This window comes from Ambystoma mexicanum, chromosome 2p, assembly GCF_040938575.1.
Source record: "Ambystoma mexicanum isolate Mex_15411 chromosome 2p, UKY_AmexF1_1, whole genome shotgun sequence".
NCBI classification, from domain to species: domain Eukaryota; kingdom Metazoa; phylum Chordata; class Amphibia; order Caudata; family Ambystomatidae; genus Ambystoma; species Ambystoma mexicanum.
In genome coordinates, this window is record NC_090923.1 from 923598609 (window position 1) to 923626167 (window position 27559).

The 27559-nt window shown below is 45.6% G+C and overlaps 1 protein-coding gene across 1 annotated transcript in view; it reads left to right on the plus strand.

The window, feature by feature from the left end:
- Positions 1-27559, plus strand: part of LOC138565964 (mucin-2-like) — a 233662-nt gene that overhangs the window by 151484 nt on the left and 54619 nt on the right. The window contains exon 2 of the mRNA XM_069643057.1: positions 21644-22926. Coding sequence (XP_069499158.1) covers positions 21669-22926 — 1258 coding nt within the window. The 5' untranslated portion in view covers positions 21644-21668. The remainder of the gene's footprint in view (positions 1-21643; positions 22927-27559) is intronic.

Below are 27559 nucleotides of genomic sequence, written 5' to 3' on the forward strand. Positions count from 1 at the left end.
TTCTTGTTCAGACAGATAGTCGCTGCGTCGGGACAGGGCATCAGCCACTAAGTTTTGTTCACCCGGGATGTAAGTAATATTGAAATCAAATTGGGCGAAAAAATGAGCCCACCTTGCCTGCCTTGTGTTATAACATTCAAATTGACGCAAAACCTGCAAATTCTTATGATCCGTTCGGAGTGTAAAAGGGTGTTCTCCACCTTGGAGGAGGTGTCGCCACTCTGTGCAAGCTAATTTCATAGCCAGCAATTCCCTCTCTATCACAGAGTAGTTACGTTGACTGGGGTCCAGTGTTTTGGGATAATAAGACACCGGATGTTCCTTACCCTCATACTCAAGCAGTAATACTGCTTGAGTATTGTGGCAGAAAAAGCGTCATCTTCCTCTATAAAGGGACGGAGCTGGTCAGGTTGCCTTAATATGGGAGCTGAACAGAAAGCTTGTTTGAGTTGTTGGAAACTCTGCTCGGCTTGAGGAGACCATTGGAAAGGGTAGGAAGATTTCTTAAGAAGCGAGGTCATCGGGAGTACCTGTTGTGAGAAGTTTGGGATAAATTTCCGGTAGAAATTCGATAAACCAAGGAATCTCTGGATGTCTTTAACAGACTTAGGAGACGGCCAGTCTAGAATAGAATTGACCTTCTGAGGGTCCATAGCAATTCCCTCTGAGGAAAGAATGTATCCTAAATATGATATGGACGTCGCCGAAAACACACAGTTTGCAATTTGACTGAGAGATGGTTATGATATGATATGATATGATATGGTATTTGTAACGCGCCTATACACAAGTGTTTCAAGGCGCGACGAGGCAGGGAGGGAGGGAAACAAGGGGAAGACAGACAAGCGATCCTACTAGGCCAGGTGTCATTCAGATCGGGCAAGTGCAGAGGTAAGGGGAAAAGGAGAAAGTGCAGGGGGGGAGGTGGGGGGGAAAGTGCAGTACACGGTAAGTAGCGTAATAGTCTGTGAAAAACCTCCTTGACATGAGTGTTATGCTCAACTTGGGTGTGGGAAAAGACCAATATGACATCGAGATAAATGATGACAGAGTGTCCCAGGAGATCTGAAAAAAGTCTGTCCATAAAACGTTGGAATATCGACGGAGCATTTACAAGGCCGAAGGGCATCACTTGATACTCATACAAACCAAAGGGGGTCCTAAATGCTGTTTTCCACTCATCTCCGGATTGTATATGAAGCAGATGGTAAGCGTTGCGTAAGTCTAGTTTTATAAACACAGTGGCCGACTGCACGGCATGAATGATTTCAGAGATGAGGGGCATAGGATATCTGTCCTTAATGGTTACTTTGTATAATCCTCTGTAATCTATACAGAGGCGTTGCAAACTGTCAGGAAGGTCCGAAATCTCCTCTTCCTCCTGAGATGCCCCAGACTCCCTTTCCTCCCCTTCCTCCTCACCTCGAAGTCTCCGGCGTAGAGTCAGCTTTGGATTGTCCTTTGTTCGAGTCTTCACCCCTTTTTTTTTAAGATAGGGACGACCAAGGTAGGACGCCACAGTGACACCCTTTGGGTGATCTGTGGCAACCCTCCTCGGTCGCTGGTCAATGGGGAAAAAGCCAGTGGCACAAAAAACTCCGGAAGAATTGGATCTTCAAACGCAGAGAGGTAGTAGTAAACTCACTCCGGAGGCAGCGGCAGAGGGAGAGGAACTGGTGGACACGGTCCAGAAATAGAACAAGTTCCAACGAGAATCGGGTATGAGACCAGGTAATGGGAAAAGTTCCAGTACAGATAGACAGAAGAGGGCTTGGCGAGGCAATCCACAAGACAGGCAGTGGTCGGTACACCGGGAGATCAACAGGAAGTAGTTCCGATACAGGATAACCAGATGAGGGCTGGGCGAGGCAATCCTCAAGACAGGAAATGGTCGGTGCACGGAGAGATAAGCAGAATAGGAACAGAGGAGGGCAAAAAGAAGAGGACCAAGAGAGGTAAGCACAATACAGGAAGGAAGCACGAATCAATAGAATAAGTATAGAGAGAAAAGCACAAGACGGGAGGGAGGAAGGATGAGAGACGGGAACGGAACAGACAAGGGAGGAGGAGCCAAGAATGCGGGGAGAACCTGGCTAAAGGTACGGAGAGCAAGGAAAGGAAAAAAATTGCGACAAAGGAAAGAAAGGTCAACGGCGGAAAAAAGGGAAACTCCACGAAAAAACAGCAGTGCTGGAATAACAGGACAAAACACTGTATGTTGCAAAAAACCCAACCCCGGAAGTGAACAGATTAAATACCGGTTTCGGGAACGTCGCAACAACAGCTAGACCTGCACAGCACGTTTCCCAAAAATGTGATGGATCCCGCTATGGCAGGCGCAGCTTCCACTTCTTCCAAAGCCGCCAGGTTCCGTGAGGCGTGACAGCTATGAGGTAGTTACATTATTAGGTTGTGGGGTAGGTTGTAGTGTAAACAAAGTGGGCATTGGCCCCCCAATTATTTTGACATTAGAAACACTCTAATTTTCGTTAAGTGCAAAAACGTCTGTCTCTGAGGTTGTCATGGTTATGTTCTTGTGCAAAGTAGTGAGGTTAGGCAGCATCGTGTTATCCCAGATCAGCTTTACCCCATCCCATATTCAATGTCCCCTTTCCCGAATTAGCTTTCCCCCATGTGCCTTCTTTTATGTCTCCCATAGTAAAAGATGCTCCCCAATGTATTCCTAAGTCCAACATAACAACGCTAAACACAATAGCTATGAAATATAGGCCGCAGTCATAACAACATGGCCTTGTGGCACTTATTTTATTCCTACTACTATCTATCTGAGGTAGTTGAGTTGCAAGTGCCGATGTCTCCACCATCGGAGTACCTAAGGAAAACAATATATGTGGTCGGGGTTACTGAAAGGCAGATGTTGAATAAGGTGTAAGATATGATAAAGAGCGAGAAAAAGCATGGAAAAATAGGAGAAGAGACATATTCACATGACAATATAATCGTTTTATTTCGTAGACACATTTTTAATTTTCATTTCTGCACTTTTACTTCATATCTGTGCAGATATCTTTACATCTAAGTCATTAATCTATGGCACTGCTGCCTCTTTTTCATTTTCATGTGATGCCTTTGGCGCCAAACTGTCATGGGCATTTCGCGCATCTGTCAGATGTACCCAATATTTCAGACCTTTTACTTTTACTGCTAGAGAGGTGCAATACATTACTTCATATGGACCGTGGAACCTTGGGGAGTTCCACCTTCTTATAAAGCTTCAGACAACACTAGTTCCAAAGGCATTAGTGGTTTTGTTGGACTGTCAGGGGCTGCAGTTGTTGTGGCTGTTTCACTCTCTCGTGTGTAGGGTGGGGCAATTTGTTTCTCAATCAATCTTACTGCTCTCGTTAGTTGTCTAAGGTACTCTTTGAATTCTTCTCCCAATACTGTTGCTGTTCTATGTGCATCTGACATTCTCCGTACTGGTGACAGTGGCATTTGCATGTGTCTACCAGTCAATATTTCATGCCGGGACAAGTGGTGGTCTTTGCTGGGCTGTGTGCGCAACTGGAACAGTGCCAGAGGCAGACAATAGACCTCGTTTTTCTTTAAAGTATGACAAAAATTGGAAAATCTGCTTTCGAGGAGGCCATTGATTTTCTCTACAAGTCTGTTAGTTTGTGGATGGTAAATGGAATACATTTTGGGCCTCATTACGAGTTGGAGGTAGCCATGCCCTTTATAAGGCATGGCTACCTCCAAAATTGGGTCCGGGTCTGTGGTCCCTGAATGGGGAAATACCGGGCCATTCCAACTTTGGAGGGCCCGGTATTTGCCAATTCAGGGAACCTGGACCTGGACCATCCCCATTCCCATTTGAGCCCCCATAGGGCTCAATGGGAATGGGGAGCATGCTAACAACGGACCTGTTAATGATGGGCCCGTTGTTAGCATGTTGGTCCCTTCGCGGGACCCACAAAGGACGTCTGGTCTGACCAGACGTCCAGAGCTGGTCCGATGAGGGGACCTCATAATGAGGCGGTACGGGATTAACGGTGCCGGCACCTTTACCGGCACTGTTAACCCCTTACCGCCTCACTTGTAATGAGGCCCTTTGTGTTTTATTCCCAGGAAGGTTGTTACTTCTTTGAAGAAATCATTTACAAAATGTGTTCCATTGTCAGAGCATATGATGTCACATATACCCCAACGCAGGAACACTTCTCCCACAAAAAATGTTGTTGCACACTTCGCGTCTGGGTGGGGGTCAGGGCCCTGCCTTCACCCAGCGTGAAAAGGGACAGACCACCATGATCAAGTATCACGCACCATTGCACCATTCTCCCATGTCTGGAACATCAATGTGCAGCTCACAGAGGGGGCCAACTGGGCGTGGTAGGGTGCCTTGTATTGTTCGGAGTGTCATTTGTGAATTAAATGTTTGACATGCGGTATATTCTATCGACAATTTGTTCAGTTGCTCCTGGAGGTTTGGTACAAACCAATTCTCCTGGATGTCTGATGCGTTGCGCTGTTTTGATGTATGTGCTGGAAAATGTAGTTGTTGGAAGGCTACTAAACTCTTGAGGCATCACTACTTCTCTTGTTGTATACTGTCTCCATAGGAGTCCTGTAGGGGTTTGGGTACATCCTCATTTTGTCCATAATTCTTGTTCTTCAATGCTCAATTTTGCATTTCTATAATTTGCGCTATTGGTAGGGCATTTTACCCCCTCCCCTGCGGGCTCTTGCTGTTTTCCTTTTAACACACACTCTGTTGTTCCTGGTGTTTGGAAATAAGAAGCTTGTTTGGCTGCAGCTTCCGCAGCTGCATTCCCAAGTGATATTTCATCATTATTATTTGTATGGGCTTGGCACTTTACCAGGGCTACTACAGATGGCTCTGCAAGTGCGTCAATCAGTTGGTTTAACAATTCTGCATGTTGGACTGGGGACCCGCCTGCCCTTCTGAACCCCCTTGTTCTCCATCGTGATAACCCAGCATGTACCGTAGTGGTAACGTAAGCTGAGTCAGAATAAATTGTTACTGCACATCCTTATGCTGCATGTAAAGCTTCTATCAGGGCCACTAATTCTGCTGCTTGAGCGGAATAGTGCATTGGCAAGCATTTTTGCACCAGTATTTCATACTCCCATTCTTTCAATCTCACCACTGCAGCCCCTACATGCTTTTCACCAGTCTGTGGGCAAATGGGTGCTGAACCATCGACAAAAAATACTTCTCCCTCCTCCAGAGCATTTTCACTATCTTTAGGGATATTGTTCCCTTCTCCCTCATAGGTGGCACAATCATGATCCTCCATATCTTTTACCGTGCATGCCTAAGTGAGAAAGGTGGCTGGGTTTACTGTTCTACAATTATCAACATGGACATTTGGGCTTGAAGTTATGATTTCATATGCTGATGCTCTCTGTGTAGCAAGGGTAGATTTTGATCGTTCCAGGATGGCAAACAACGAGTGTTCGATGTACATCATTATTGAACACCCCATCACGATTGTAGATCTCTGTTCTAATGCAAAGGCATCGGATGCGAGAGCTTGTTCGCATGCAAAGTGTCCCAGTATTACAGAATCAAGTGTGCTACTGTAGTAGGCAAGTGGCTTGTGGCCCAGGGATGTTTTCTATGTCAGCACAGCAATCATTAGTGTGCCCTTTGAGTGAGAAAATAAGAAAAATGCCCTTTCATAATCAGGTTGCTAGGACTGGTGCCGTACTTATTAGTTTTTTTAGTGCTATGAATGCAGTGTGCATTTCAGGTGTCCATTTCAGTGGCATCTTGTCCTTTTGTGCTTCTTTCAGGCCCTGTAACAGAGGTTGGGTGTAGGCGGCATAATCTAATATCCATGCACGGCAGTAATTACAGATGGCAAAAAACTTCTGCATGTCCTTTACAGTATGTGGTATGGCTGAGGCACGTACTGCCGCTGTTCAGTCATGTATTATTCTTTTGCCATCTTTAGAAATCAATTGGCCTAAGTACAGGACCTCAGCCAGACAATATTGTAATTTGCTCTTGTCTACCTTATATCCCTTTTGGGCCAGCAATGTTAGTAGGGTTATGGAATCTTTCCTGCTTCCTTCTTCCTCTTCACTGCATAGTAGGAGGTCATCCACGTGCTGAATGACTGTGGTCTGGACATCAATATTGCCAAAATCTCTGTGCAATATCTGTTAAAGATGCTTGGGCTCTCGCAGTACCCTTGGGGCAGCCTGCGGTGTTCGTACCTTCTCCCCTGTATAGTGAAGGCAGTGTGAGGTATTGAGATTCTGGGTCAAGAGGAACTGAGAAGAATGCGTTTTTCAGGTCCACCACCGTGAAGTGGGTGGCCTGTTTCAGTATGCTGCACAAAATGGATGGCGGGTTTGGAACTAGCGGGAACTCTTTCTGAACAATATCGTTTAGGGGCAAAGGTCCTGGATCATACGCCACGCCCCCGGCGCTTTTTTGATCAGATAGATTGCAGTGTTGCATGGGGAGTTGGAGGGAACAATGATGTCTTGCTGTAGAAATGCATGTATTGATGTTTTGATACTCTGCTACGCCTCCCTGGATAATGGGTATGGTCGCACCCTAGGCAGTACTGCACCTGGTTTCAGTTTTATCTTTACCTGGCTCACTTCTTTCAACAACCCTACATCATGGGTGTTTGTGGTCCACAAATATGACGGTACCTGTTGTAAGTCTGTGTCACAAAAAGAGGGCGGTGTGCTGATAGCTGCCATGAGGGGGTTTGCCACTCGCCTTTTCTGAATCATTATGTCATAGGGCATGCACATTTGTAGTATAATCTCCCCATCAGTATTGCTGTCAGTGAATAGCTCTTCATCTGTTATTTCTCGTAGTGGGTTATTTGGATCAACACACAATACTGTTCGCCATTCACACCCATGCGGGTCCATACCAATTGCCACTATGCATCTGGCTGACACATGCACTCCCTGTACGTCTAGAGAGATCACGGTACCTGGCACTATTTTGGAGGCAGCTACAGGATGGAAAACAAAATCAGAGGATACTCTCCATTCTTTTCGTGTAGGTTCTGTCACTGCACTTGCTAATACCTATATCCCATATACGAACATGTCCACATTAGTGGGTATTCCTCGCACTGCTGTCTCATTGGCTAAACCTAGTATCAGTAACATTGCTCGGAGTGCAAACATCCCTGGGGTTCAACATACTACCCCCCTGTCTGTAAAAGCTATAGTCATGTTGAGTTTACTGAGTAAACCCCAACCCAATAAGTTTATGGGGTATTCCTCATGATACAATAGGGGCGCTTGGACTGTTTAACCCCCTATCTTGACATCCAATTCTTCTGTATACGGAACGGTGACCAGAGCCCTAGAGAATCCCTGTGTCTCGAGATTTTTGCCAGATAACATAAGATTGCCTTCACCTAAACAGGTTTTTTCCACCCCTGAGTCCACCAGAACGGTGAACTGCTTATTCCTGATCTCTGCCCTGACCAGTGGTTCCTCGTCTGGGCCTAAGGTAGTAGAAAGGACTGGACACACAAGGGGTCTCTGTGGGCTGTCCTAGTTGGGTTGGGGTTCTGTTCCAGGGCAAGAGAAAATAGGGTCATTGAGCACACACGTTTCCCGGTAGGGTGCCCGTGTACCATTGGCAGTAGTGATGAATGGTTTGTGTGTGTATGTGTCATTTGATTTGGACGGGTTGGGTGTGACTGCATGCAGTGTGGGGGGTGTCTAAGAGTATTATACCCCGGTATAGGTCTGCTGTCAGGTTGACCATCTGGCTCATAGGGGGCTATAGGCAGCCCGTATGGGCTACTTCAGTGTGGGTGCCCATATTGGGGGTCATTGCTGTATCTTTGGTTATTTTGATAATTAGCCACCGGCCTAATGCGGAATTCTCTTGCAAAGTGCCCCCACCTCCTGCACGACCAGCATGGTCCAGGGCCACTTCCCCTTTGTCCAGACACTCCATATGCCCCTCCTCCTCCCCGCTCTCCTCGGTACCCACCTCTTCCTCGTGTGGGTCTTCCTTGCCAATTGGGTTCCACATACCGTTCATCTCTGCCCCACTGTTCCTGGCCATTGTTTGCCCATGCTGCAGCCATCCTGGCCTGCATAACCACTGATCCCTCCCTTTCCTCTCCTGGGTGCTCTGGGGGCAGCACTGCGGTTACTGCCGCGACCTTCACTACCTTGCTCTGTACCAGCTTCGCTTCCTCTGCTAATCTCCTTTGAGCCGTTTCTTTTTCTCTTTCTTTGATCCTCCTGCATTGGTGGACAACAGTGCTTTGTATTTCAGGCCACCCCTTTGCTTCTATCCCAGCTATTTTATCTAGGGCCTTCTGTACCTCCTTTGGGAGGCCTCTCCTGATGATAAAGTAAAATAGGGAGGTGGATTGGTCGCAGGCCATGCCCGTCTCCGCCCGCCACATCTCCTGCAACTGAAGAATGAACCTCATAGTGCATTGCATTATAGAGAGTCTGTCGGGGGTATTGGGGAAGGTTCTATGCAGCGCATCCCAAACGTAGGCTTGAACATTGTTGAATAATCCCCATCATGTGTATCATTCCCGTGGTGACACCTGGGAACCCTGCCTTCTCCCATACTGAGTCTGCTTGGCCGCCCGCTGCGGAAACTAGGAGGCTTTTGATATCACGTATTGCCAGATGTACTCCTGCTGTGTTCTTTTTGAATGCATAAATCCATTTTCCTATGCCTGCCGTGAGCGGGGGAAGGGAATTGAGGAGGTTGTTTTTGTCCATCAATGCCCAGGGCACATAAAGGAGTCGGCCTACCCCCTTGTGAATGAGAGGCATTTGTAATTTTGTTTTAGTCTTCCCTTTGGCCACCTTTGTTCCTTTATTTTTTGCAATGCTATCCTCTCCAGCCTGTTTCAGAGCCTTCCCTCCCATCCTTCTTTGCCTTCTGTTATTTGCAGAGTTGTCCATTGGACCTGTTGTACCCCTCCTACCGCCCGTTCATCGGACTCGTCAAAGTCACTCCAACATTCCTCTTCCCTCTCTTACACCACTGTATCGTATCCCACACTTTCTGTTTCTCATTCCCATTCTACCCATACTGTTTTTATTGGGGCGCTGACTATTCGAAAGAGTAAGTCTCTTGATTTGCATTCTTCCTCTAGCAGCACGAAGGGGCTTTTTAATGGGGTTGACTTGGCAGCTGTCCTCCCCCGGGTAGTGGCAATGTGCTTTCACACGAAGTTCTTAATCGTGCCAATTCCGCCTGGGTTGATGATAGTAATCTTTCTATGTCTAGAGTGGTGGGCACTACAGGGGCTGGGTTAGTAGTAGTTATTGGAACGGACAGAGGGGACGGTGCATGGCAGATGTGGTTGGTGTGGTTTCCCCGGGCACATATAATGGGTCAGCATATCCCTCTGCAGGTCTGGTGAGTAGTGGGTAAATTTTCTAGGGCTCTTCAGCCCCTTTCTCTTTCTTTCTTTCCCTGCCCCTTATTACCGGGTACCCTGTCTCCTTTTCCTTATTATTTGAAGCAGGTGTTTCCTCGAACATCCTCCACAAATCTAACAACTCTCATCTATTTTGAAGTTGCTTCCCTTTGTACTTGGCCAGTAAATATGTCGCCAGATGTTCTAGTATCCCTTTATCAAAAGACCCTTCATCTGGCCATGCATTAGGAGACCCCTCCCTCTTCGTTTCCACTACACATTGGCTATGGTATTTCTTTATCCAATCACTATACAAGGGGAGGTGCTTACATATATGTGAGAGTGGGGTATCCATCCCCATGCTTGCCAAGTGGTTTCCCCTTCTAGGTCCCCGTTTAATGGTTACCCTTTACTCTTAACTACTGTTCAGGAAATATCAATCTGGTATTTTTTTCACCTTTTTTCAAACATTACTTATTTTCAAGACAATTACATAAACCATGAACCATTGAACAGTCTACAGTTAAAACCGACAACTGGACGAACAACATGAAACAAGGAACACAAAACATAAATCTCGATACTTCCCCCTTTTACCACAACCGTTTCCCCTTTTATTTAAAACCTTATCCCAGATACACTCACCCTAACACTCTCATCACTTCGCCCCCACTGGGCCTGCCTCCACAATTAAAAAATCACTAAGATAATAAAACTAAAATGACAACCACTACTTGTTCCTGCGCCCACTCCTTAAATGGGGCTCCTACTTTTATCCTTTTCTTCCACTTAATATCCACACTGGTCGGGACAGTGCATTGCGGCACCGCCCTCTACCCCTTTGTAGATCTAGGTTTCCGTTTCTCCTCTATTCTTCAACTTATTCTCCCACATATATATAAAACAATGACCTTAAAACATGTTTCTCAACACTTATTCTACCCTTTCAGACCCTTCTCATGCATGTTCCCATCCTTACAAAAATCCCATACACATTTTCCTCATTTCCCCTGCTTTGTTTCTTGCAATTAATAATCATGTGCCCGTGTTCTTCCAAGAACCTCTGTTTGTGGTCTATCCACAAGTGTGGGCCTCCCCGTCGTGGCCCTGCCCGGCTCAGATGAACAGTTGGGTATTTGCAAAGTCGGGTCCCACAAAACCTTCTCCGTTGCGTCTGTTTATTTTGGGGCCTGGTCACCCGTAGGTGGGTAAGCGGCCCTTCCAGGGACCACCTGGATCTCGCGACAGGTACGGGGCCTCATCTCCGGGTTGTGAAGGTCGACCGTGGTTCATGATGAGACACATTTCTAACTAATCAAAACTATAAAACAATTCTTAATCAAAACTATAAAACAATACTTGTCATACAAAGAGTAATGGAGAGCATAAACCATCATGTGAATGAATTAGGGGGCCTTGTAGAGCATAGACAGTTATAGGTACATTCTAACCTCTGTATTTTATGAGGGATCTGGTGGCATTTGGCCCCTCTCCCAGGTGCCTTATCAGTGGGGTTTGATCTATGATTTACGATCTGTAGTGCCTCACGAATCAAACAGTTAGATGGACAGATGTTATTTTAGAAGAGAATATACTGCTGCAGCGGATTAAGCATAGTGTGGGGGCTCAGGTTTAACTGTACAGAGTGGTCCTGCGAGCCATCACCTTCAAAGAGTATGGAGGACAGGGGGCCAGTGGACCATGGACTGGTAGGGTGGAGGGAGGGGGGGCACACATAGGTCAGTGGAGATGAATGGGCACAGGGTTTGGAACCTGCTCCGGTCTCACACACTGCAGTGAACACATTCTGTTGGTATTTGATACAAGCTTATTGCAACAATGAATGGCTGGACTTCCGTGCGAACAAGGCTCGTAACGGAGCAGGCAGGGGGTGGAGGTGTCGTGGGCTGTCTGTGCGCAGTGCTGGGGAAGGGAGAGCAGACACTTCAGTGGAGTGCATATGGGCCTAGTAGAAAGATGGCGGATGGCACAGCACACCACAAAATGGAGTTTCTAAGCACACATTCAATGCGTTATTGGCAGATTGGGTAGTGTTATGATGCACAGAAACGTAATGAGGGTGTGTCCCCCCTTAGCTTACTCTTGCTCTGATGATGGCTGGCATGCTAAAGTGGGGTGGGACGATGCCACCTCTCCCCATCACTTTCCATCTCACTGATGATATTTATTAACTAAAGAAAACAAATACCTATCTTTCCCTATGCTAAGGGGTTTCACTAACCAAAACTAACTAATGTGCTTGTCAGTCATCAGTGAGAGTCCAAATCCAAATGAGAGTCACTCCACTGTACAAACTAACCTGCCCAAATCCTACCACTAAGATAACAACAAGTAAACGAGTATAACGACTCCTTTCTCCTGTAAGCTGGTTTTTCACCAAGTTCAGCTCAGTAAGGTATTCTCAAGTAGTTCTTGGTAACTACTGTTAGTAAGTCACACAGTTCTGATACTGGGTTCCTCCAGTTCTCAACCTTCTCTTTCCCTTGATTACCTGTTTGTTCCCTTCTTGTTCTCGTTTTATCCCTTGTTACTTGTATTTATCATTTTCCTTTCATAGGCTAACTTTGTCCAAACTTTTCCCTTGACTTCTTGGGTTCTTAATCTTTACTTCACAGTCTTTGGTTTCACTTTGGGCTTGGCCCTTATCCTCTATTTCAATCTGCTCTTTTGCTTTTTCTCTTTCACAATATTTCCTATTCTCTAATATCGCAGGGTTTTCTCCTTGATCCATTGGAGTGTAAACCTTCAAGTAAGGATTATCATTCCATGCTAATGCACAGTCTTTATTTCGACTGGGATGAACATCAGCGTTCCAGTAACAGTTCTCTTTCACTTTATTCAAATACTTTCTCTACATTCACTCTCAACACTTTATCTCGACTGGGATAAGTATGAGCATTCCTGTAATGATTTTCTTTTTCTCCATTCACTTTTCAATACTTTATCTTGACTGGAAAAAGTATGCACGTTCCAGTATTGATTTTCCTTCTCCTCATTCAATGCCGTTATCTTATCTTGACTGGGAGGAGTATGAGCATTCCAATATAGTGATTCTCTTTCGCTCCATTTACTCTCAATACTTTATCTTGACTGGGATGAGTATGAGTATTCCAGTACTGATTTTCTTTCTCTTCATTCAATGCCAATATCTTATCTCGACTTGGATGAGTCTGAGAGTTCTAGTAATGATCTTCAGTCCCCCTCCCAGGTCGCTTGCTCTCCTCATTACCTGTTGTGCTCAGGGATGACATCACCAGGGTTCTCGACTGGTTGGGAGCTTCTCTTCCACTTGTCAGGTTACCCTCCCGTAATTCCTCTGGTTTCATGTATGATCTCCCCGGTCTCTCGTTTGCTGGTACATTCCTTGTTACATCAAAGGAAGTGGTATCAGCGCCCTTCATGGACCCACTGGTCCACCACTGCTCGTTTGCGGTCACCCCACCACTTAGCTCTTGCTCCAGATATGGATGCCTTGCATCCACCTCTGCTTCTCTCGTCTCTTCACCGTTCTGATGCTGTGCGTCTGAAGTTTCACTTCGATTCCTCTTTAGCATAAGACGCCACATGTCCAGCTTTCCTTCCACATATTGCTCTTGCCTTGTGTTTTGCTGCTACATACTTTTATATATTTTAGCAATCGTTGTTTGTAATATTCCCCTTTTGGAAATGATGTTTTAATACTGCTTTTGTGTGTTTAATTGTTTTAACTCTTAGTGTGGTACTTGCTGCGATGCTGATAGCCGATTAGCGCTTTTTAAATTCATGTTCCTCTCCTGGGTTTGAGCGTGCCATAGCCCATTCAACATTTCCCAGCCTTCCTGCTGCTTTTAAACCCATCAGCAGGCATGTGAGTGCTGGCGGTGTGGCCAGTTTGCACCGGTTGGTGAGTGGTTTTGGAGATGGCTTGCTGGGTTATTGTTTCCTCCTGGATACTAGTAAGTCAATTTGGTGTTGTTTAGATTGATTTGGCTCCGATTTGGTATTTGTGACTCACTTATCTGTTTTGTCACGTCCTTTGTTAGTTCTGTGATGACATCTGTTCTCAAGGTCGGCGGCTATTTTAGAGCACCATCGTGACTTGGCTCTTGAATCGCCATGTGTTAATGTTTTGTTGCGCTCTTTAATAACTGTGGCCGGTATGGTTATTGCGGCCGAGGCTTCCCTGTTGCTATCCCCAAATTCGGGTGCTCCTCACTCAATATCCACTCATCGGTTAACAGCAAACTCCACATTGGATTTGGTGCTTGTTATCAGGCTCAGTTCAGCTCTCCATTTGTTACCGGGTCAGTTACCCACGGGCACTATGGTGGCTGGTAATAGTGTAGTGAGAGATGCTATATTGGGTACTGCGGTGTTTACCGACTAAGTAAGTAAGGGATTCACTGATGAAGGCGACTTTAATGTTAATGTGGTTACTTCTGTGGGTGCTATGGACTTACCTGGTGGTAATTTGAACCCTATTAGAACTCTCAAATGCCTATTTTTAAACACCCCGCTCCCTGATTAAACATGCAACAGAGGTTGCAGATTACATTGTGGATAACCATGTTGATGTATTTGCTGTGACAGAAACCTGGCTGCACTTGCTCTTGCAATTCCACCAGGCTTTCAGATTTTTACAGCTGATCGCACTTCAGGTCGGGGTGGAGGAGTGCCTTTCATATATGAGACTTCTCTACAGATACACAAAGGTATAGTTTCAGGACCACCAGGTTGTGATATCCTGTGGTTGAAATGGTTATCTGATCATAACACCACTTTTAACTTCATTTTATATATCAACCTCCTTCTACAATGCCAGATTTTTGATCTCACTTCGGTGGTATGTTGAGGCCTTGTCCAAAGTTGCCATTCTGGGGGATTTAATCTTGCGCTCACTGATCGCTCTGACCCCATGGTCGCAGTCACTGAGTTTCTGCTGACTAACCTGGGTTTTGGTCATTGTGTTTCAGATGTGATCCACTTAAAAGGTAGGATACTTTGGGTTATGAGCCATAATGTGCACATTATGGCCATGGAATTGTTTTCTTGTCCATGGTCAGATCATTCTCTGATCCATTTTAATATTTCCCACTTTTCACAGTATAGGAAAGGATCCCTAACTCATCTAGAAATATGTGTGGCCTTTCCGCTGAATTAATGGTGCCTCATTTGCAAACAACATTGAACAGCTTGGCTACTTTTGCATCTGCAGCCGAACTAGCCCAGGCTTATCAAAGTATGCTGCTCAATGGCATGAATGTAGTCGCGCAGTTAAAACACGATCTGTTAGGCTTAAATACTCAAACGTTTGAGTCTCCACTGAAATTCAGGAATTGAGTTGCCAAACGGAAAGCCTTTGAGACTCTGAAAAAACCCCAACTCTGAGGACAATAGAAATAAATATAATCTTGCGGGTAAAGCTCATAAAAGTGCCTTATGCTACTAACAAGCTTTTAAAGATTCTTAAGGAGCTAGAAGATCCCTGTCTGGCTACTTCAGTTGTCACCAAGGACAAAGGATGGTTTACATCCATCCAAGATGAATACAATTAAGAAAATCCAGGATGGCACTTGTCATACGGTCCTCGCTCAGTTAGTCACGCACATTCATTCCATTGACACACGGAGCCTCTGTGCATCTCAACCTTCTTTATTCCAGAACATCTAACATTAACTAACTTTCCCTTTTGCTTGCCCCTCCCCTTCCGCCCACCTCCTGCCTTGGTGTGTGTGTGTGTGTTTCCTTAAAGGGGCTGTGTCCCTTTCTTTCACGTACAACACCCCCCCCCCACACTTAACATGAGAGGTAGAGTCACATTTGCTCAATGAGTCGTGTTGGTCTCCTCACTGTTCTGTGGGGTCTGCCAGGGGACTCTCTGCTTTCGCCAATTGCTTCTGTCGGGGGGTCTGCGGTGACCTCATCCTCTGTCTCTTCGGCAGCCGCTTCTGATGCTTCTGAGTCGTCGAGGTATAGTCTTTTGAAGAACGAAGCATTCCTGGTGATGTCTCCTGGCTCTCCAGTTGCGGTTATCATGGGTCCTTTGATGGCCGTAATGATTCGAGGTTCTGGGCTGTAGCGGGTGTCTGTTTTCTTTCTCTGCATTTGTCGCACTAGAACGGTTTGCCCTACTTCTAGCTGGGGTTCTTGGGCTTTTCTTCTTTTGTCAGCCCATTCTTTGGCTTTCTTTTTCTTTTCGGCATCTCGTCTTCTGATGGCTGCATCCTCTTCTGGTGTATAGTCTTCCCACTGGGGAATGCGTGTTCTGGGTCGGTACTTCGCAAATCAGTTCAGCAGGGGGTTTTCCCGTCGCATCATGCTGAGTGTTCGTGTAGCTTCTAAGCACGCTGCAGATGGCTTGTGCTTGTGGTACTTGTTCAGCTAGGGCTTTCTGCCGAGTTAATTTAATGGTGGCCATGAACCGCTCTACCATTCCGTTGGCCTGGGGTCAGAGTGGCGTGACTTTCTGGTGTCGGAAGCCAAGATGGTCTGCAAGTTTGGCAAATTCGCGCCCTTGATTGAAACGGCAATCCGTTGTCTGTCTTGACAATGTTGGGGATGCCCCATTCACTGAATAGTTCATCTATGATGGGTGCGGTATCTGAAAATGATGTTGATGGTGTTTGCTTGATGAAAGGAAACCTTGAATATTCATCGATGAGCACAAGCAAGTAACCTCCTTCTTCTAGAGGTCTATAGAAGTCCATTGGAACTTTTTGCCAGGGTCTTTCTGGGAGTGTTGTTGGTTGTAAGGGTTTCAGGGATGATCCTTTTGCCGCTAATTGGCAGGGCCTACAGTTTGCCAGCATGTCTTCCACTACAGTGTCCATGTAGGGGAACCAGATGTGACTTCTTAGGTTCTTTTTCGTGTTGTCGATTCCTCTGTGGCCTTCGTGGGCTAGTGTTACTAGTGTCTTTCGTAGGTCTCTTGGAACCACTAGTCTATTTCCACGCAGCATTACACCTTGATCAGTGGCCACCAGTTCTCTGTGAATTTTTGCCAGTCGGCCTAGGTCATTCTTGTCAGCTCCCTGCTCTCCGTTTCTTCTTTCCTGTATCTCCCTCCATTTGTTGGAGCTGGTGAGGCGTATGGCGGCTTTGATCGTCGGGTCAGCTCTGCTTCTTTCTGCAAATGTGGCTGCTGATATTGTCGGTGGCATAGTGTTGGTGGATAGGTAGGATATATATTCTTCAGCCTCATGTGCTAGGGCGTCATCGTTTTTCATCAGTGGATGCCTGGACAAATAGTCCGCTGGATTGGCCTCTCCTCCCGGTTTGTGGACGATCACGTAGTTGTACTCTTGCAATCTTATTCCCCAGCGCTCAATTCGGGAGGCATTTTTGTTTTGGGATTTCCGAATATCGACAGGGGTGCTTGATGGTCTGTTACAAGAGTGAATTGATGGCCAATTACAAAGTGGTGAAACTTTTCACAGGCCCATACTGCTGCGAGGCTTTCCCGCTCGGCTTGGGAGTAGGCCCTCTCAGTGTGGGAGAGGGCGCGGCTGGCGTAGGCCACTACTGCATGCCTCGTATTGTCCTTGGTGTCTGTTTGAGCCAGTATGGCTCCGAGGCCGACAGGGCTAGCATCCACTGTGATGATGGTGTGCCACTCTGGGTGGAAGTTCTCCTTTATGGTTGTGAATGCGGTTTGGCAGCGCTGGTCCCAGAGGAACGGTTGGTCCTTTTTTAGGAGGATTCGAAGAGGATCAGTGCTCATGGCATAGTTTGGGAGGTATCGCACACAGTATCCCACCATTCCTAGAAAGGAGCGTAGCTCTGCAATTGTCGTAGGGGCCTGGAGATCGGTTATCGCCTTTATCTTATCTGGGTTGGCTTTTATGCCCTTGTCTGAGAATATGTCGCCAAAAAATCTGAGGCTGGTCTTATTGATGTCGCATTTGGGTTCATTCAGGTTTAGGCCCGCTTCTTGGAGGATCTTGCAGACAACTGTAAGGGCTCTGTCGTGTTGTTCCTGGTTTCTCCTGAAGATCAAAATGTCATCGCTGTAGTTTAGCGCGTTTACCTCGGATGATATCAGAAGTCTTATTGTCTCTTGAAAGATCTCTGTGGCAGATGAAATGCTGAAGTTGAGTCGTTTATATCGGAAAAGTCTGTCGTGTGTCGCGAAGATGGTGATGGCTCTCGAGGCTGGGTCTAGCACAAGTTGGTGATAGCCCTGATTGAGGTCCAGTTTTGAAAAATGTTTCGCTTGGTTCAGCCTGATGAGCATGTCTTCTAGGCTTGGCTCGGGGTGCCTCTCCTTTTGAATGGCGGTGTTGGGGATGCACATGTCAACGCAACGCAAGGATAAAGGATGGTGTACATCCATCCAAGATGAATACAATTAAGAAAATCCAGGATGGCACTTGTCATACGGTTCTCGCTCAGTTAGTCATGCACATTCATTCCATTGACACACAGAGCCTCTGTGCATCTCAACCTTCTTTATTCCAGAACATCTCTTAACTAACTTTCCCTTTTGCTTGCCCCTCCCCTTCCGCTCACCTTCCGCCTTGGTGTGTGCGTTTCCTTAAAGGGGCTGTGTGCCTTTCTTCCACGTACAACAGCATTGTGAGCAAATTTACAGTGTGTGTGGGGTCGCAGTTAAACACTGACTTACTGAGCCCTAAAATTACTGTCCTTGTTTTTGAGTTTAGGGTGGTTTCAGAATCTGATGTTTTAGCGATTCTACAACAACTTAACGTCCTTACTGTAAGGGAGTTGTTTGCCCTGCCATGGTCTTTAAAGCTTTTGCGTCATAGTTAATTCCACTGATTATGAAACGGATCAATTTCTCTTCTAGTGAAACTTCTGTTCCGCCATTCATTCATTCAGTCATGGATATCACCCGTCCTTAAGAAACCAGCGCTTGATCCTAATTACCCTTCACATTGTATGCCTATTATTACCAACGTCTCGTTTTTGTTGAAAATTCTGGATAGGGACGGCCTATATCAAAATACAGGAAGTTTTGTGCAGGAACAACATCTTGGGCCCACAGCAGCCTGGTTGTCGTAGTGCTCATAGCACAGAATCAGTCCTGCTTGATTTGAAGGCAAACATTTTTCAGGTCTTTGAAAAAGGTGGCACCGCACTCCTTATGTTCCTGGACCTGCTGCCAGCTTTTGACCTAGTTGCCCATACGCTGCTAGTTTCTAGGTTATTACACTCTGCTCAGGGATCCTGCTTGTTGCCAACATTATAGAACATCTTCAATCTGCCCCTATTTGATTTGCTGGATGTGAATGAGGTGCTTTACACTAATTTTGCTGATGATACTCAGTGTCCCATATCTCTCTCAGGGGATTATGTCAGAGACACTGAAACCATCAATTTGTTTTCTCTCATACAGACCTGGATGGCAGAGAATGTCCTAGCCCTTAATGTTACAAAAGCTGAGCTGATGATTACAGGCACAGCAGCTCAAATAAGAAAGCTCAGTTCTGAGTTTTGTGGATTTCAAATAGCTGGTTGTCCGATTGCCACACTCCTCAGGGTTAAGAACTTCAGTTAAGACTTTTTTGAGCCATAATAATCGTGCTAGCATTACCAGGGCCATAGTTGGCGCTAAACTAGACTACTGTTCAAGTCTTTTCTATGGCATTGGTAAAGGAGAAATTGCCCGACTACGGACGGTGCAAAATAATGCAGTGCAGGCAGTTGAGGGTCTTCGCAAGAGTAATCCTGAGTATTTCTGAGGCCAGGAAAGCCTTACATTGGGTTCTGGTTGCCTCTAGAATAATCTTTTGCCTGCTCTCTATTACCCACAGATGCTTATATGGACCAAGTTCAGAGTATCTAATATATTTTGCTGGCTACTTACATCTAACCACTCTTCTCTTATGTCTGTGCCTGGAGATAGGCTGATAATGCTTCCTTAGGGCTCCTTCCCTTATGCTGCACCATAATGTTGCAACACCCTTGCACCTGACTTAAGGGCTTGTCGCTCTTTTGATTGTTTCAGGTTTTGTTTAAAAACAGCTTTGTTTCATTGATGTCTTCAATGCCTTATGGTTCTGCCATGATTCTTGCTTTGAATGTGTTTTGTTTTTGTCTTTGTTCTAAGCGCTCTCATGTCTGCGGGCCCGTGCCAAGTGCTATATAAATAAATATATATGCCTGTGAGCCCATTCGTAACTCCGGTCTCTCTCTTCTCTCTTCTTTGCACCTTCTCGATGCTGCCCACCTGAAGTTTCAGTTGGTTTCCTCTTTGGCATAGGACACTGCACGTCCACCTCTTCTCCAGCACACGCTTGTGAGCAAATTCATAACTCATGGGTTTTCTCCCTCGCCTTCCATTCTCCGCCTCTTTCTTTTATTATTTTGCCATGGGACTTCCCCGGGGCAGTATCACAGTCTTTCTCTCTGTTCATTTTATGCTCTGTATTCCTCCACAGACCTTTTTCCTTGTCTCAGCACTATGTAGTTTTTTCTTAAAAGGGAAAATCAAAGTTTCTTGATGACAATAACATATTTCGGTATGTTGTTCATACCTTTCTTCACTGGATGCTTTTGAAGCTATATTAATGGTTTGCTTTTTAGGGAGTTCCTCGTAAGAATGGGAGTTCTTGTCCCCAAAAGGGGAGTCTCTCCTGGTGAGGTCCTGCTTTCCTCTACCCCTGGGAGGGTGTGCAGAGGGGCCTCACCTCCCAAGTCTCACAGGAAATGTCCCCCCCCCCTGGGGAGAAGTGACAGATTCTTGTGATTCGTCACACATGACAGAGATCCAATTTTGCCAAGGGTATGCTCTGTAGTCTGCACAAAGCTATTGTCAGAAGACCTAACAAACTACTGATGGATCACAAGCCTCCCATTCATTGGCAATGTCATCAAGGCAGCAGTTGCTAAAAAACTACTTACACAAATTGAGCAACTTAGTCTGCTCCAGGATTACTAGTCAGAGTTCTGTCCCGAATCAAGCCAGCATACATGTGTGAAAGACACAACTCAGATTATCCATAAAGGAGACTTGTGCTTGCTAGTCCTCCTGGACTTCTGTGCTGCGTTCAAAAGGTCAACATCACACACTACTCGTCCTCCATGCACACAGCATAGGCTTTTATTTGCACCGTCCTGAAATGGCTCCCATCCTACCCATCTGATAGAAATCAAACTGTCCAGATGGTCTCACTCAGGTCTGAATGCCACCTCACCACCTTTGGTATCCATCTAGGTTCCATGCTCTTCCTAGTCATCTTTACCCCCTGTATGGAACCACTGGGATCACACATCTTTACCCCCTATATGGAACCACTGTGATCACTCCTATACAACCCCAAAATCACGATACAGGAGTAGGCAGGTGATACACAGTTGTTCTAAAAGGCCAAAGGCCCACAATATATCACTCACATTCGCTCATGCCTTAGAATCATTCAAACGTGGATGAGTAATGCCTCTTTGAAGTTTATCCCTACCAAGACAAATGGATTCTCCTGGCCCCCACTCTAGACAGGAACCCACTCAAAGGTGGCTGGATTAAAAACACTTGGATGGGCTACACCCTCACCTCACCTACTCAGAAAAATCCCTAGCCTTCATTGTGGGTAGAAATCCATCCTTCCAACAACACATCAGGAAAAGGGCTCAAAGGGTTTGCTATCAGATCCCTCTATTCACAATATAAAGCCCTTCCTCCAACCTTCCTCCAACCACAGCACTTCTGAAGGGTGGTCCAGGCCCTAGGGATCTTGCATATTGATGGGGTAACACTCCACTCACAGGGCTTGAGGCTGCTGACCAGCTCTAGGGTATATGACCACATCAGCTCCACTTTGCGTCACCTACACTGGCTCCCCATCCCAGCTAAGCATCTTCTGTGGGATATCAGACGACCTGTCGGTCAAACATAAAAACATTGGCAGGTACACAGTGAGAACATCACCAGGCTAGAAATTAGGCTGGCATGCAAGGAGAAGACTAGGAAACAGTCCTTCATGTCCTATGATCCAGTTCTCTGGAACATCATCTTTTGGCAATCCAGACTGCTCCAAGTCTCCTTCAGTTTAGGAAAGAACTGAAGACCTAGATTCCAGCTATCTTGAGTAAACCCCATCCATATATTGTACTATGATAATTATCATAAATGTTTACTTGATGACTTGTTCAATTCATGTCACCAATGTTTTTCTCTATGACTTGTACAGTGCTCTGTTGCACCGAGCTAGGTTTAGGCTATAAAAATATATAATTTGAATAATGATAATGATAATAATAAGAGATTAGTTACTGACAAAACTAATGCGTGTCTTTTGTCTTGTTTGTTCCAGGTGGGATCTCAAACAAACCGATTTAATGGGGCCCTATCCTAAGGGGAGGGTCGCTGCATCTAACACAGTGGAGCCCAGACAACCCAACCACACTGAAGTGGAATTTCCTGTGGTCCACACTCCATTGTCGTATGCCGAGAACAACATTGCACTCAGACCATTCACTAGACCATTGCTCAGTATTTTATTGTGCCAAATGGCAGATCCACTAAGATGCTACAGGTTTCCAATCAGCTTGTGGGCACGAGGGGAAGGCGTTGTGATTGTTCGAGACTACTCACATGACATTATCTCTATATATTCCCTTTCTCTTGAGATTCTAAGACAAGAGAATGACCAGCGGGAAACAACAGCTGTGCATCAGCCTCAAGAGGCAGCAGCTGAAACGCCACTACTTAAGCCTCTTGCAAAATCACCATCACCAGCAACAGCATCACAGCTGCCTGAACCGGTTCCAACAGGACAAACACTCCTAAACACATTACCCCCAAAATCCCTACCAGTTCCAACCGAACTGTTGCAACTTACAACACCAACACGGATGCCACCAATGTGTACAATGCTAACATCAATGGAAAGACCATCACCAATCCCACCTCCGCTATCAACAGTACGAATGACAAAAGCACCAAGGCCAACAGCAGACCAATCGCTGCCAACAGCACATCAATCATCACTCGTCACAGTAGTACCCCTGTTGAAAAAAGCAATGTCAACAACAGTGACCCTGGCAAAAGAAGTACCACCATTATCAACAGAATCAGCATCAACTCAGCCAGTTAAAGTATCATCACTGGCCAAAGCACCATCAAAGCCACAGACAATAAACAGAGAAATGTCAATGAAAAGAGATCAAACTTGTTCTCCACCACTGTCAAGAGTACACACATGCGAGGCAACAGCTCCACGACGGTCACTGGCAACAGTACCAATGGAAACAGTACTACAACCAACTTCACCAACGCCAACCATTGTATTACAATTGGAAAAGAAACCATCAACCACAGATTTGCCAACAATCCAGAAAGTAGAAGAACGACCAAACTCACCACTGCCAATATCCCCGATGCCACCAACAACCTCACCGTCAACAGTATTACCAAAGTTGGCAAACGGAGCACCCAAAGAAGATGCAAGTGCCTCCAGTACTTTAAGAGAGTTCTTCAACAGGTTATTGAGCAAGAAACGTAGCCGTCATCAAAAGTCCTCATTAAAGTACCAGTTGGATGCAGGTGCATCCACCTCTGGAATTCATCTTCCTGGTCGGAATCCGGCAATTCCAGGTATGGATTACCAGTTTTTTTGCTTCTTTATCTCAAACCGTGCTTGGGACCTTCCTAAGCCGCAACAAGTCAGCATTGGTAAGCTGAAGCTTACACCAAATCTGTTCACTTGCAATGAAAACTGGTTGCAGAATTAGGTGTCTTTGGCTGTGGAGGTATGTGCCAGGCCCGTTCTTCAGTAGACCACCCTACAAATACAGCCCCAGGTGTTCATTCACTGGTTACATCAACCACTAAGTATTTCAGTTTGGAAGAGGCCCTAAGGCTGTTACGGCAAAATCCATTTCTAGGTATAAAAGCCCAAATTGGGCAAGGAGGGTAGACCTAGAAGCCACATGGTGCTGTCCATCTTTTATATTCCTTCAATGCCAGGCAGGCTCTTCATAAATGCTGGTTGTGGGAGGTTTGATGTAGAGGACCTGGATCCATATGGGAAATGCTATAGGCCTGAAAAACTATTTGTCATTGTTTTGAGTTGCACATTTGCATCACCTCTCAAGAGCCTTTACACTAAATGCACATGTCGGATGGTCTGACAGCAGCAACACAACCCTTTTCTTTTTTTAAAAATGATTTGGGGAAATAAACATACAGGGGCAGGCAATTATTCAAACATTGTTTTATCCGGTAAAATAGCTCAGTGCTCATGCTTTTCTGACAGATGTTTGAGAACTGCAGTCACAAGGTTGAAACTCTGTAGGGTTGTTTACCCTTCAAGTTTACATGATAGATTAACTGAGTACTGATAAATTGGGTAAGAATTACACCGACCCCACCCCATTTTATTGGATATAAATTACACCTTTCATCATACCTCTTGGAAGTAGAAGAAATTTGTCATGAAGCACTATATAAAAGTTGATGTTATTATGTTACCATCTCAGCTGGCAATGCAAGAAGGGCATAGCTCAGCAGAAGTGATATTCAGTTTTCTGGAGTGCTGGATTGACTTGGGAACTCGAAGATGAGTTTCACTTTGATGCACATCCAGAGGTTGAGAGTTTCTCTGAAATCACTTTGGAGTTTTGGGGTTGAGGGCTTTGCGTGATAGTTAGGCACTCTTAGAAAAGCAACTCTTAGAAAAGCAACTGGTGGGATTTCTACTGCTCAACTCATGGGAGTCCAGAGATTAGTCAATTGAATGCTTTCAGTAGAGCTAGATGTTTTTCTGGAGTCCGATCACTTTCCACAGGTCTTTCCATGATCCAGCCTTGATAGTACCAGCACCTCTTCCAGGCGTTGGTGTCATATATTTCTCAGCAGCATGACTTGGAAATGTGATCTTTTTCCAAATGTGGATCCAGGTGTCATGGAGAACCTCACCCAGACTAAATTGGATACCATTCATGCATAGGAATGCCTCATTGGGCATTTTGACCATTCTTCATTGTCCAAAGAAAGAAAGACAACAAAAGGAAATGCCAGAGGTGTAGAATTGTTAAAATACCTTGGTTGTCAAATGGCTGTCATATAGGGGGGCATTTGGCTACCAGCATGGCAAAAAGCCAGCAGGGTAGTGTAGCTAAAAGTAAAGCATTAAATATATAGTTGCTGCAAACCTACTCCCCAGAACACTGCCTGGGGAAGAAAACTCACCCACAGAGAAAATGGGGTGCTCATGTTCAGTACTAAGGGCCGTAGACGAAGTTGGAGTTGCCGCTTTATGTGAGCCGTGGAAGTCTTTCTGAGAGCAAAAAGAAAGTCGGGGATTCGAAAAAGCCAGAAAAACGTTTAGGGGACCCCTCAAGTTAGCAAAAGGAATCTATAAAAATAATTTCTGACCTAACAATGCTATTGTTTTATTTGTGTTGAACCAGATAACGTGAGAAACGTGCATCTAAGACTACATATCCCAGGTTCCCCATGGATCTATTTTTGAATCCCTCAGGTGCTTCAGCGCCGGCGCTTCTGCACCTAGCCGGTCTTCACCGGTCATCGACGCGCTCTGTGGGCAGGTTCTACTCCGCGAGCGGTAAGCATGCTATTGAACCCATTTCGCTTACAGTCCTAGGTTTCCTAGAATTGTGGGCTTTCCTAGGAACTAACATCTATCGATTGCAGCGCTTCGCCTCAATTGGCTGCCACTCATCACAGGCTGAAACGGACGAAACTAGATAGCCTTCCCCCATCATTGGTTGGAACAGATCCATCAGGCCAACCACTGGCCGCCTCCAGCCCTTCGCACGAAATTGGTTTCTCCCTTCTCTCCGACGCACTGATGGCTAACTTACCCACCGATACCAAAACTCGTTCTCCTTGCTCCCTTGTATCTCGGTTTACCGAGAATCCTGTTCCATCTACATCTCCTCTCTCTTCCCAGCCCGTAATGGCATCAAAACCCACTCGATCAGACACAAATAAGAGCTTGCTAAAAATCGCTCTCCTTAATACCCGCTCTCTTGTAAAACATGCACAGGTCCTGCATGACTTTATCCAAAGCTACAACTTTGATATTCTGTGCATCACCAAAACCTGGATTCAAGACACGAGGGCCCCTCTATATCGTTGGCCTCCCCTCCTGGTTACACTTTCTTCAATGCCAATCGCATTGAGGGCCGGAGTGGCGGAGTAGCCATAACTGCAAAATCGGACCACAGCCTCTTGCTCAGGCTGTGAAATTTTACATCTTAAAATGACTCCTTCACAACAGAATTGTGTCAACATTAGTCTAATCTATTGTCCCCCCTGCCCCATGCCTGACTTTAGTGAAGAAATCCTATCTCTGTTAAATAACCTTATCAGCCCAAACTCTGCCACTCTTTTTCTGGGAGACCTGAATCGCTGGAAAGGTGACAACAGCAACAAGGATGCAGCAGATCTGGAAGGGACGTCATTTCATCAAAATGCCAGGGGTAGTGGAAGTAACATCACAATGTCACGCCCTGAGAGTAACATCACAGGAAGTGATGTAATTTGGCCATGCGCCTGTGGGACATAACAGGAAGTGGCATCATACAGCATTATCCCTCAGTGCACTAAGAAAAATATGGTTATGACATCACTGTATTGTGACATTTCATACAAGAATGAATCACCATATGTAGCAGTGTGTCAAGGTCCATGTTGCCATGGGAAGTGTATGAACCCAAATCTCCTTTTTATGTGGATCCGCCCTGTTATTCCAACAGGACTACAGAGCAAAATCACATTCTGGGGGGACAGGGGCGGATAGGCGGGTATGAGTATAGGGGAAAGCCAGGATAAAAGGGGAGGGGGAGAATATTTCACCAGAGAACATGTATTCTTCTAGTCGATGGCATACGCAGTCTTTAATGATTTTGGCACTAACCCCATTTTCTTCTGATTCAACAGTGTTGTGTTGTACTGTTTGCAGTTGTTTCATGGACTTCATTACTCCTGCACTTAACAGCCAGATGTCTCCTATTTTCATCTCCATCAGAACCTAGAGCTAAGTTTAAAATGGGTTTGATTAGTGCATTGGCAAATGCTGCTACCTGGTCATCTTCCTGTATCTCTTCAGTGCCTGCATAAGTGAAGAGGAAAAAAACACTTCAAGTTCTTGTTTCTATACATTACTACCATCAACCTTTCTGAGATGGAAATACCTTCATAATGTTATTATTAATGAATACGTTTTCTAAAAAAAAAGAATTTCTGCACCCTTGCCAGAGGCAATCTTTCACAGAGGATCCTTTAAGAGGCATTTTTGCCTGCTCTTTGCTATACAGTGCTTTAAAAAGGACATCACCACCTTCCATCTCCATTCCTGCTATCTGGGACCAATGTTTGGGGCCTGATTCGGAGTTTGTCGGTGCGGTAATAACTTGCTGGTAATCCGTTTACCGGCACATTACCAAACCAGCAAAGTCCAAGTTTGGCAGTGGGGCACCTGATTTACCTCCAGCTGATAGCTGGAGGTAAGTCAGGCATATTACTGGCAAAAATAGCCGGGATTCCGGTAATAGCAGCAAAACACCCCATGAACAGATGGGTCCAGCACAAGCAAGAAAGGAATGAGATGTGAATAGAAAAAGAAAGGGAAGAGTCAAGATAGATGCCCAGATTCCGAGCAGAAAGAGAAATAGGAAGTGAGTAGAGTGGAAAGGAGATTGGGGGGGCAATGGAGAAGGAATAGTTAAATGTGGGAAGTAGAGAACCTCTATCTTAGCAGGACTGCTATCCTTAATACCCGCTCTCTTGTAAAACATGCAGAGGATGTGCATGACTTTATACAGAGCTACTACTTTGATATTCTCCTTTGATGTCTGCATAACTAAGGCAATTGCTCCAAAGAGGCAGTGGACTGGGTTCAGTCCTTTCTGTCCAACCGGGAATCAAATATTCATTGGGGTTCAGCTTCTTCTTCCGCCTCTCCCATTGTTTGTGGTGTCCCTCAGGGTGCTTCTTTCTCTCCCCTGCTTTTTAATCATTATCAGCAATCTTTCTGTACGCTCTTCGAGGAACTAGGTGTATTTTTGACCAACTATGCAGATGACACCCAGGTGGTTCTCGAGCTCAGTGGTGACCACTCCCTGGACTCCATGACCCTTAACAACATTTACAATTCCATCGAGGGCTGGATGTCCGAGAACTGGTTGCGCCTCATTGCAGTAAAACCAAGCTGAAGATAAGGCGCCGAAGGGCTCTCCCCAAGCTTGTGCTAAACTCAGCC